The 12,323-nt window shown below is 37.1% G+C and overlaps 1 protein-coding gene across 1 annotated transcript in view; it reads right to left on the reverse strand.

Annotated features, from left to right (window-relative positions):
* Positions 1–11,144, reverse strand: part of LOC103988934 (1,4-alpha-glucan-branching enzyme 2-2, chloroplastic/amyloplastic) — a 44,076-nt gene extending 32,932 nt beyond the window's left edge. Inside the window, exons 1-4 of the mRNA XM_009407623.3 lie at positions 10,706–11,144; positions 8,502–8,656; positions 7,939–8,183; positions 1,342–1,440 (exon numbers count right to left, since the gene is read on the reverse strand). Coding sequence (XP_009405898.1) covers positions 1,342–1,440; positions 7,939–8,183; positions 8,502–8,656; positions 10,706–10,838 — 632 coding nt within the window. The 5' untranslated portion in view covers positions 10,839–11,144. The remainder of the gene's footprint in view (positions 1–1,341; positions 1,441–7,938; positions 8,184–8,501; positions 8,657–10,705) is intronic.
* Positions 11,145–12,323: the final 1,179 nt, after the last annotated feature.

Genomic DNA, 12,323 nt, shown 5'->3' on the forward strand with positions numbered 1-12,323 from the left:
CAGATGTAAGAAATATGTCAGAAGTAGGATGAAATCAATAGATAGGAGGAAAATGTAATACCCATTAATGACATAAAGAAAACTCATGCTTTCATCAGCAAGTATCCAATTCTGAATCTTTCCATTGACTCTCGAATAAGATTCTTAAAGAAAGGACTCACAGGATTCAACTTATAGATGCATTCTTGAAGAAAGAAAGGTACAGGAAAAAGGAAAAATATGGCAAAATCAGCCACGTCTTATAAATTGAAGTCTGTCAGGATTGTTCCAAGGAACATGCAGACTTTTTCTTTCTTTTTTAATGAAACTACTAATGGGCCAGAACTTTAAACTTTGACAAAAGAATCCTGATGTTACTATAGCATGGCACTGGAACTGTAGCATAAACAGTGCTCATGTACAGTAACATGTTACAAATGATCTCCAAACGAAGGAATAAAATATCAGTCAGACTAGTCTATACTGACATTGATTTACCAGTCAGACCAGAAAACAGGATACAGATGAAGCAATTTTAACTATTCCAGATTCACCCAATCTGGTCCAGAGCAGGGTTACAACCTAGTAACCCTCCTAAACCAAATTTTTCATCCAGTTTTGATAGTATCAATTTTTTTACAGTTGTCTTGCTCTTTTTTTTTCTTTAATCTTTTCTCCCACAGCTTTTTCTTTCCCTTCCATTCTCCCCCTTCTCTCCGTCTTTCTGTTTGGTCATTGCCAACCAGTACATTGGCATATGCAAGCACAAATGATTCGATCCTGAACCTAAAAAGAACAATTGACTCAAGAAGATTAAAATCTGAACCTAAAATTGACGTGATCTAGATCTAATAAAAGTAAAACCTCTAACCAGAAGTTAAATATGGGACGCATCATAAATCCAGAAAAAAATCCAGCATCATAAATAAAGAAAAAATGGATTTTAAACTGAAAATATTGAATAATTATTTCCAACTGAAAGAACCCAAAATATCTACACATATACGATCACAAATCTAGCATGAATATATTTATAAACTAGAAGTTAACCACTACAGCCCAATAGCAAGAAGGCGGTGACAGAAAGGAACAGAAAATAGGTGAGCAACCATGGCATGATTCTTTGTTGTAAATGAATGAAGATTACACCATATGCTATATCCTAAACCAAAAATTTGTGCTAAACCAAAAATTTGTGAACACAAACACCGTTGGAAGAAAAAAATATATTCTCATTTTACGCTTCTAACAAGAACTGCATTTATTATGAGAAGTTAAAACTACGATAACTTTATAGCACAATAGAGGCAAGAAACAAGGGACCATAGCTTTAATAAAAACATGAGAAAATCAAAAGCCTACCTTCGCTGAAAACCAAATTTTTCGTAGCCACGGGAAAATGCATCCAAACCACCTTCATACTGATCAATCGTCTCACGCATTTTCTTGTACTGGTCATATCTAGAAAATATTATACCAAATTATGGTGTCAACTTAAGTTCCTGAAGTTCACAGAAACATGGATACACGAACCATAATAAGACATGTGAAATGATTCTGCCAAAAAAGAGATCAACCACCTATTGGCTGGAAAAGATTGAAAGTAAAATGAATAACCTGTCGATAATGTCATACATCATTTGACATAACTGACATCATGCTCAAATGATTTAAAATGCCCACCTACATTTATAAATATGCTCACAATTCATTTCAGTTCTTATTTTGCAGAATACCCTAATTATCTTCTCTTTATTTTCTGAGGGACTTGTGCCAATTATCTGATTCCACATATGTCCAACCCAATATATCTCTATAAGTCTAAGTCTGTTGATCAAGATGAACTCATGAAAGCATGTAAATTGTCATCAATCCTACAATGCAGTTGGTTTGCTAAACTATGGTCCTTGGATGTTCCCCCTACTGTTATGGATTTTGAGTCTGGGTTTTTCCTATTCATATTTAACTTTGAGGCTGATTCCGTTCGTGTCCTCACTGAAGGACCTTGGCACTTCCGTGGTGACATTTTGCAACTGATTCCACGGTGCCCTAATTTCCAACCTATAACTACCACTATTAATACTGCCCCTATTTTCATCCATTTATCTAGGCTTCCAATCGAGTACTAAAATGAGGAATCCCTCTACCAGATTGCTTCTTTACTATGTCGTCCCATTAAAATTGATCCTAGATCTCTATGTCTTGAACATGGTTGTTTTACACGTATTTACATTGAAATCGATATCACTAAACCTTTAATCCAGGGTTTCTGGATTGGTGAACCCAATGAATGTTTCTTTTAGGTTATTTCTTACAAAAATCTTCCTTCCGTGTGTTATCATTGTGGTTGTTTAGGGCATCGCACTGATGCTTACACTATTCCTTCTTAATTTTCCAACCTGTTTGCCCTGTATCGTTGACATCCTTGGATGGAGACCATAACCCTATGGTTCAGAGACCTCAACCAGATTCAACAAGTACTTAAGGGAATGATGAAGTTCTTTATGGTCCATGGATTCGAGTTCAAAATCGTCCCTATCGTAAGAAGACTAGCAAAAGGTATGGTCAACTCATCGACGGTGGCAGAATCGTCAAAGCAACCGCCTGTGAGTTCAACATGTGATTCTCACATGAAGGAACCACACAGGTCATGATGGCTTCTAACAGTTCCCTCGTCAGTCAGACCAAACACCTCTCGAACGTCCTCTATTAACAGGAAACTGCCAGTTACCAATGCTACTAATAGTTGCCATAACCTTGTCCCTTCATCTATTGTGCCTTTTGAACCTGAGGCGATGCCTCAAAACCATACATCCACTACCACCTTAAATGCAGTGGATATGAATATGATGGAGGATCCGATACTAGTTATGCATCCAATCCATAATACCTCTTAAGCTTCTATGATGTTGTTGCCACCTGTGTCGCCTTTAATAACAAACAGTTTTGATACACTTACGAACCTTGAAAGCCCTATGCCCCCTTCTCACACAGCCGACCATTCCATTTCATCTTCCACCCCTTCAATCGCCCAGCAACTTAACCCAAATGGTCCTCTTGAGGCTCAAGAGCTTGTTGCTCATGTTGTATCAAGATTAAAATCTATGCATGACTCTACTACTCAACCCATACAAGTGGAGGAGGATATTGCTGACTCAGATCTTCTCCGTGATTTCCTAGATCAACAAGGTAAAACCCCAGTTACAAAACTTCAAAATATGAGAGTTCATACAATATCTAGTTTTAAATCCATCACTAGGGCCATTAAGGGTAAGAAGTTGAAATCATCCTTTTTTATTTCTGAAGATATTTTGCTCTCTGCAATTAGTTGTCCTCTTGATATTCCTATATTTGATGGACAGCTTTCTATTTCTTCACCCTCTTTACCATGATAATTATTTATTGGAATTGTAGAGGTATTAAAAGGAAATCTGTCAAAGATTTCCTTACTTATGCCCAAAGAACATATAGGCCTGCACCAATCCTTTTGCAGGAGACTCATGCTATGGATGAACAATCTCAAAGACTAATCCGAAGCTTTGGGAAGGACTGGCGGGGGATTTCTCAATCAGCTACCGGTGCTTCTGGTGGAATCTTACTTGTTTGGTTCGCCCCTGTTGCTTATGTCCAAGTGCTATCTGTCTAATCTCAGCTAATACATGCTGTAGTTCAATTTCAAAATAGCAACCCATGGCTTTTAACTGATTTTTATACTGGTACTTCTGTTCTTTTACGCAATGATTGATGGATGAATCTTTCTGCATTAAATTTCTCTGATATACCTTGGTGTGTCTGAAGGGATTTTAGTTCAATTCTGCATAGTTCTGATAAATCTGGTGGACTTGCTTTTAACACTAACCTTTCTGTTCAAGGTTTTCATGATTTTGTGAAAAGTTATGATTTAATGGATTTAGGTTTCTTTGGCCCCAAATACACTTAGTGTAATAATCATAAGGGTCATGCTCGAATTTCTGTGCGTTTAGATAGGGTGTTTGGAAACTCTTCTTGGTTTCAATTCTTTGGTCAATCTTCTGTCTTCCATCTCCCTCAGACTTGTTCTGATTATGCACCTCTTAAGGTTCATATTCAGCTTCCGAATTCTTCTGGTACTAAACTCTTCCACTTTCAAATTTTTTGGCCTGAATATCCAGAAACTAACAATCTTGTCCAATCTAATTGGAATACAATCCATAATTCAAACTCTCTTTTTGATTCTTTTCATCAAAATCTTTGTAAGATGAGAAGGGTTTTCTCTCACTGGAATAGGTACTCTCTTGGTAAGTTTGAACATAATTGGATCTCCTAAAAGATTCCATTATGCTTTCGAATCCCAGCTTGAAGATAGTATCCCTACTGAATCTCAGATTCAATACCTTGCTTCCCAACATAATTACCAATTAGCTTTGATTAAACAAATTAACATTAAATGGTGGGCTAAAGCAAAATGCTCTTGGGTTAATGCTGCTGATAGGAATGTCAAATACTTTCACAATTTAATAACTCACCATAAAAACTTTATTAGAGGCAAGGTTTGACATACCAAAGCGTACCACTCGGTACGGGCGATATGTACCAGTTCGACAGAGGACCGATATAAATGATATATCAATACACCCCTAGTGTACGATGTGTCGGTATGCTCGGTACATACTGTATCAACAGCTAGTCGATACACCGGTATGGACCAGTAATGCGAACCATGGTTAGAGGTATTATGGACCCTTCTATAGGCTTAATTCATGATACAAGTAATATTTTGTCTACTTTTTGTAATTATCATACCACACTCTAGAGCACCTCTCATTTTATTCAACCTAATATTTCTATGCCCAGTCTTGCCAGTTTATCTTCTGTTGAAAGTTCATCTTTAATTAAACCATTCTCCCTCGAAGAGATACCCTCTGCTGTCCACTCTTTAGGTCTTGGCAAAAGTCCAGGGCCTGATAGTTTTACATGTGAATTCTATAGGGCTTACTAGGCTACTTTAGCTCCTTCCCTTAATGTTTTTAATTGGTTTCATCAGTATTCACATGTTCCTATCAATTGGACCAAAACATTTCTCACATTTATCCCAAAAATTAAGAATCCAACTGATGTTACTCATTACAAGCCGATTGCATTATCTAATATCAATTATGAATTCTTTCCAAGGTTATCTCTAATCGCTTAAAGCCTCTTTTATCTAACCTTATCAGTTATAATTAAATCTGCTTTCCTCCCAGATCGAAGTATTTACAATAATATTTTAATTGCACAAGAGGCTTCTCATATTATGTTCTCTTCTAAGGAGAAAATTCTTCTAAGTTTAGTTAAACTTGATTTAGAAAAGGCTTTTGATCACTTATCTTGGGATTCCATTCTTAAGGTTCTGAAATCTATGAACTTTCCTTCCAAATTTATCTATTGGATTAATGTTTGTATCTCTTCCCCCTCTTTAACCTGTCTAATAAATGGACATATGTCCAACTCTTTCACTGGTAGATGTGGGGAAAGACAAGGAGATCCCTTGTCTCCATAGCTCTATATCCTAATTGCTCAGATGCTTACTCAATTATTATCCCAATCAGTTGAATCTAATAAACTTACACCACTTAGATTTGATTCCTCTTGTAAGGTCAGCCATATCATGTATGCTGATGACATTCTTTTATACTTCAGAGTTAGCCAAAAATCCTGCTTAACTATTAAATCTATCTTTGACAAGTATGAATCGCTAACTAATCAACGTGTTAATTTATCCAAATCGGCAATTTATTTTACTAAGTCCACTCCTAGAAACACTAGAGCTAATACCTATTCTTTACTTGGTTTCAAAGAAGATCAATTTCCTCTCAAATATCTTGGTGCATATTTTTCTCCTCGTCGTCCACCTTCTAGTTCTCATGAGGATCTACACCTTAAGTGTAAATCAAAGCTTGCATCTTGGCAATGTAATTATCTCCCCCAAGCTGGTCAACTGGTGGTTATTAAATCCATCCTCAACTCCATCCCAATCCATACTCTTAGTATCAATTGGTTACCTAAGTCAACTCCTCGAAAAGTTAAAACTTTGACTAAAAACTTCCTTTAACAAAAGAATTTGAATGCCAAAGGAATTCACCTAGTTAATTAGAACACTGACACAAATGATAAGAATATGGGTAGTTTATCTGTTCAAGATTTATCTCTTTTTAAACATATTCTTCCAGCTACTTGTATTCAACGTTATCTCAATAAAGATGATAATCTTTGGTGTACTGTTGTTATTCATGCCAAATATGGATCATTTAGTCCCTGGTTTCCTATAGAATCTAAGGATGTCAACTGGAGCTAGTGCCTCTTTATGAATGCTCTTTTCAATCTTCGATCGGCTTTTATCAAAATTATTGGTAATGGCTTTCAAACAAATATTCTTAAGGATCCATGGCTTTTTGCTTTGCCTTTGAATCCTAAACCTACATACATAAATCCTTCTTCCATCCCTGAGGGTGCATCAAGTACTCCTCTTATCTGATCTGGTTGCTGGGACTCCTAGTTGCTATTGGATATGTTTGGTAATAGTTTAATTTGTCACATTAAATCCATCAAAGTTGTTCATTCTTCTTCTGATGATAAATGGGTTTGGAAGACAAATCAAATAGGCAAGGCAACTGCTAGGGGAGCATATACTTGCCTTAGACAGCAGATCTATGCCCCTTATAACTCCAATTGGTACGACTGGCAGAGCTTGTGGAAAATTCCTGTTCTACCTAAAAAACAACTTTTTTTTTGTTGGAAACTTCTACACAAAAGATTACATACAATTGATAGACTTCAAAGATTTAATTTGAGATCACAGCAGCTTTGTTCCCTTTGTAATATTTCACCTGAAACTATTGACCATATCTTCTTTGAATGCCCTTTTTCAATAAAATTTGGGATTGTTGGAGAGACAATTTACCTAACTCCTTCCAATTGAAAGACTCTTGGGCTTTAGGTGACTGGCTCCTTGAAGTTAATGACCTGGGTTTTGGGAAACATTTCCAAGCTGTCATAGCAAACCAATTATGGTTTATCTGGAAGGCACAGAATCCTGCCTTGTTTAACAAAAAACTCCCCTCTATTACTGGGACTTGGTCCCAAGCTTTATCCTTCACTAGCTATTATGCTAGATCCACAACCCAGTTGAAATGCAATAGATTGAGCAGCTATCTATGGGTTAAATGGGTAAAACCGCCTCAGGGATGGGTTAAATTAAATAGCGATGGCTCATGTTTGCTGCAGGAAGGTGGACTTGGCTATGTTTTCTGGGATCATGATGGTTCAGGTTCAGGTATACTAGCCAGGCAGGAATATGTTGTCAGTAAAATTCCTGCACAATGTGAAGCATTGGCACCCCAAACTGGACTACAAGCTACCATTGCGGGTGGATTCCCAACCATTCAAGTTGAAACTGACTCAATGCTGCTACATGATATACTCACCAAAGGTTTAAATCCACCATGGAATATGTACAGCACTATCAGCAACATCAAAGGACTACAGTCAATGCTAGATTCCTACACTGTTCTTCATTGTTATCGAGAGTGTAACCAAGCAGCCAATCGGGCTGCATCAAATGCTAGATCTGGAAAATCCAGTTCTAAATGGGCAGATCCCTACCCATCAGATCTTGTAATCCTTTTGTAGAATGACCTAAACAGGTCATTCTGCCAATACATTGAAGTCTTAATAGATTTTCTTTTTGTTTTGCCAAAAAAAAAAAATCAAAAGGAGAACTAATAATGAAAAGGGAAATTTTTTGATTAGCAATCCAAGTGAGTTATAAAAGGTGGCCACTAGTAACAGGCCTAACTAAGAAGCAAATAAAGAAGTGAATATTTTTGCTGCATATCTCAATGTAGGTGCCTTATCATCAGATCATATGCGAAAAAAAGATTTTTCTATCATCAAGAAAGACTCTCAGTTAAAAAGAAAAAGAAGTGACAAATGGAAGCCTACCGATAATCAAGATGTCCTCTATAACCATTTAAAGATGGATCAATTTCATAAATTCTTTGTCCAGTACCAGGTGGAGGAACAAATCTTGGTTTCTCCTGAACGTCCACGATTCTTTTTATGGCTTGAGAAGAAACTGCATCCTTGACATCTTCGTCCATACTTTCCTCACCAATGAATTCAGAAGAGATTGATGTCTGCCCAGCTTCTGACTCCTCCATCATTAGACCAGTTGTTTCTCGTGATACCTAAAGAATCACTCAGATCTGATTATTAATTATAGATATAAGTTTGTGCACAACCTGCTTAGACTGAGAAAAAAAATAAAAAGGTATGTTAAAATTCAACTTAAACCTGTATTGCTAATGAAGTATTCACACTACAACTAAATGAGAAACCAAAATATGGTGAAAAATATATTAAAAAGGTCATACAAAATTTTCAAGAGCCTAACCGAAGATACTATGTGAAACATAAGATTCTTGTTCTCAGCATGGTTGGTAATTGTGGTGGGTAGCTGAACATAATAGCAAGACCAGCTGCAGAAAGCATATGTATAAGATCACCTGCAGATTACTCGATGCAGCTTCTGTGTCTGAAATCATGTCAGTAGAGGATGACAAATCATCACTTTCGGCACCGGGAACTAGCACTCCATCAGATGCAGCAACAGTTGTAGATGTAGGGTCAGTATCACAAGAACTCCCTGTGAGTATTATCCCTAGGAATACAATGATAAGTTTTAAAGAGACAGAAGTAACCATTTCAAGAGATGAAGACCAAAACATTAAAAGAACAGAATGACTTCCAACAGATGAGAAAACTCAATTATTCAATAATTAATTTTCTCCAGATAAGGTAGATGAAACAATAAGAAATTAGCTGACATGCTATGTAAGAATGTGCAAAAATAAGCAGAGTCAGTCAAATGGATAGATCACTATACCTTTTATAAGCGCATAGTTGCAACCTTATCTGCAGCTCTCACAAAATTACAATTTCATTGAAGTGTGCAATAAAGAAGCCATCCAGCATTTACTATGCTTTATGAAATTGAAAAGGCCCTCTTTCAGCATCTTCAGTTCCATGAGTCACAACATGAACAATATACAATCAATAACTCAAAACAAATTCATACAACTAGTTCCAACAAATAAAGGCTCTCCAAGACTTTGTTGTATTAGGGGTCAACCCCATAGGACAAATCACATATTCACTCAGACAAAATCATTCTTGCATTTGGTTTTATCTAATTTTTTATTATCATCTGTGTTGACTGTGATTAAGGGCCAGAAAAGCTGCTGAAGTCTAAGCAATCCCGTCCTTTAATATTGGACAGAAGAAGAAGAAGAAGAAGGGTGCTTTTTCTTGCAAACAATACAGTCAACCTACTACTTTTCCTATATAAGCTTAAGGCCAGAATTGGCAATCCCAAAAAGGAGCTTTTGATATGGATTTAAACTTCTATACCACATACTACTTGAAGCCTTCAATTTTAACATCATTGGTCTTGCTTAATATTTTCACCTTTAAAGAACACAGTCCAAGAACTAGTTACAGACCATACAGATATTTACACACAGTCTTCCACCAACCTTTACTTCATTCATAAATCTTTCTGTAATTTGACTTTATTATGAATCTTTCCTTCTTTTTTTTATAATCATTAGAATGGTTACAACCGTATACACTTGTGCCCTCAAGTATATTCCAGTCCAAAATAATCAAAATTGCAATGTTAGCAAAGGTTAAAGTTTACCCTCACCCGAAATACTCTTGCTTCTAGCAAGGAGAAATCCAAATTTTTGTGCCAAAAAATATGGAATGCTTCCTCATAGCTTATAGGCTATCTAGAAGACACGTTATCTGCCATCTCTAAATATTGAACCTCTGACAAAGATGTTAAGAAACAAAAGGTACTACTTCCTACTTAGTCGATACCTCTCCCAATGACCACAATGAAACATCCTCAGTGATTATCCATGAGAAGTAAACTGCACTATACTTTCTGCAAGATTACAATCAAAAAGCTTTAACTTGCTACCGTTTATTAGAATAAACCAACAAAATCTTGGTCAATCCAAAAAAAAAAAACACAGAGCATGCCATCTTTTCTTTTTTGCAAGAGAACAGAAATGTGACTTTGTTCAGTAAAACTGGTTGCTATCATGCTAAAAACGAGTTCCCTAGCGTCAGATAATCTCACATACAAGGGGCAAACCAATTATGTGATAAGTCAAATCTCAAGCTGCCAGAAACCCCGGTTACCACAAGATCACGATAAAGCTCTGTATGAATGAGCACAAGCGACGAAAACGCTGCAACCCCATCTCATTGCCAAAGAAACGACCATGACACCTGGCACATCTCACTCCCCAGAACTTCCCAATCGCAGGTCTAGGAATCCAACATGTAGCTTACTTGTTATGCCCAGGGTCCTTGTACCCTCACCACCTACAGAATTCCTCATCCTATAAATGAACCGCCTCATTCTTGGCATGAAGCGGTAAGAAAATCAAACCCTACATGCATCTACTTTCTAAATCTAAGATCATGCCACATTCTAAACGCTGTTAGAGGAATTAAAGAAGAAGAAAAAAAAAGTGATAAAACTAACGGGAGTGCACTAAAAGGACGGTAATATACACCAAGAAGCAGAGCACTCACACGTCGATTCAAAGGAGTGAAAAACAAAAGATGGTGTGATTATAAGAAGATATACACACACAACAAGGAACAACAACATAAAGAGTCGAACAAAAGCACGTACCAGCGAACCGCTTCTTCCTCGAAAGAAGAGAGAAGCTGGCGCCGGTCCTCCGCTTGCCTTCGAGACCGGATCGCGACGACGGCCGCGCGGTCCGCGCGGTGGGGAAGCGAATCCCCGCCAGTGCGAAGGCCATCGCGCAATACCCCTCTACCAGGGTTTACCGAAGATAAGGTTGTGGGTATCAAATCGATCGGACCTCGAAGACCGGGTAGGAGGAATGAGCTGCGGAAGGATAGACGAGGAAGATACCAGTGGGCGTCGGAGAGTCGAGAGAGAGAGAGAGAGGCGTGACGGATCACGATGCGGAGCGGGGCAACGGAGGGCTCCGCTTTTAGTTGATGAGGCTTCACGGGAATGGTTTGCTGGTACCTGTGATGAGCGATGCATGGGGCGGGGATAGGAGTTGGGGTCCAGCGGATTATAGGAGGGCCAAATAGTGGACACCGAGAAGTGGGTAGGGGTAAGCGGTGGTGGAGGCACGTCAGCGAGTTGAAACCAACGGGTTCGGCAGGCTTTTCGCCCGAACGGAACGCCGTCGATGAAAAGGCCTTCCGCTTTCGGGGTAATCGTTTTGGTTTATGGGTATGTCATATGCTTTGAGATTCCAACGGTGATTCGTTTGGGGCCTTCGTGATGCACGTCAGGATCTGCGGAAAATAAGAACGAACATATTTTTCTTTATTTATTTATTTATTTTATGAAACATATTTTACCTACAATTACTATTTGTAATTGCAACTATTTCGATGTTTGTATGTACAAATCCCAAATAGAATATTAGCTAGCAATTATAATAATTTAATACTTTTGATGCATTTGTCTAGTAAGAAATTTTTACTCTTGCCTCATTCTTTTAACGAATAATATCCATTTGTAAAGGAATACTAAGAGCATAACTAACCCTATAAGAAACTTAAAATGAATAATATCCATTTATAAATATTTTCTTTTTTTTGTGTGTACAAGATAAGGATTTTTCCGGGCCATACATACAATAGCAGGAAAAACTATAAGGGGATAGTGTATTGCTATCAACCATTTCTCTAGTTCTATATATATATATATATATATATATATATATATATATATATATATATATTCTCAAGGTTTTATAATAGTGCTCAAAGAAATTAGATGGATAGTTTTACTTCTCTCGTAAAAGCAATTAAAAATATCAGGTAATGAAAAATGTTATAAATACTGAATTTTTTGGAAGCAACATCCAAAGTACCTCAAACATTCTGCTAAGAACGTCTAATGGCAACTTGACAGTGTAAGATTATAGTGTTTATGTTTTGGCATCTTTAAGACATCCGATTCATATGGAGAATAGCAATTGCTTGAGTTGTAAGTTCAACAACAATTTGTTTACCAATATGATTTAATATGCCACGAAGGCAACACAAGCTCATGAATTGATTGATTACCTACTAAAATATGAGTACTGATAGCAATGTAATCGATCATGTTGGGTTGGACTCGGTCGGTCTCAAATATGATTCGGTGAACAAAATAAGAATTGTAAATCCCAAATATTACTAGTCATGTCTTGTTTTCAAAATTATCGTCAACTACTTTTTGAATATACAAATTAGATTGTGATAAGTGTCTGGTAGGA

Source organism: Musa acuminata, chromosome BXJ3-6, assembly GCF_036884655.1.
Source record: "Musa acuminata AAA Group cultivar baxijiao chromosome BXJ3-6, Cavendish_Baxijiao_AAA, whole genome shotgun sequence".
In the NCBI taxonomy this organism is placed as follows: domain Eukaryota; kingdom Viridiplantae; phylum Streptophyta; class Magnoliopsida; order Zingiberales; family Musaceae; genus Musa; species Musa acuminata.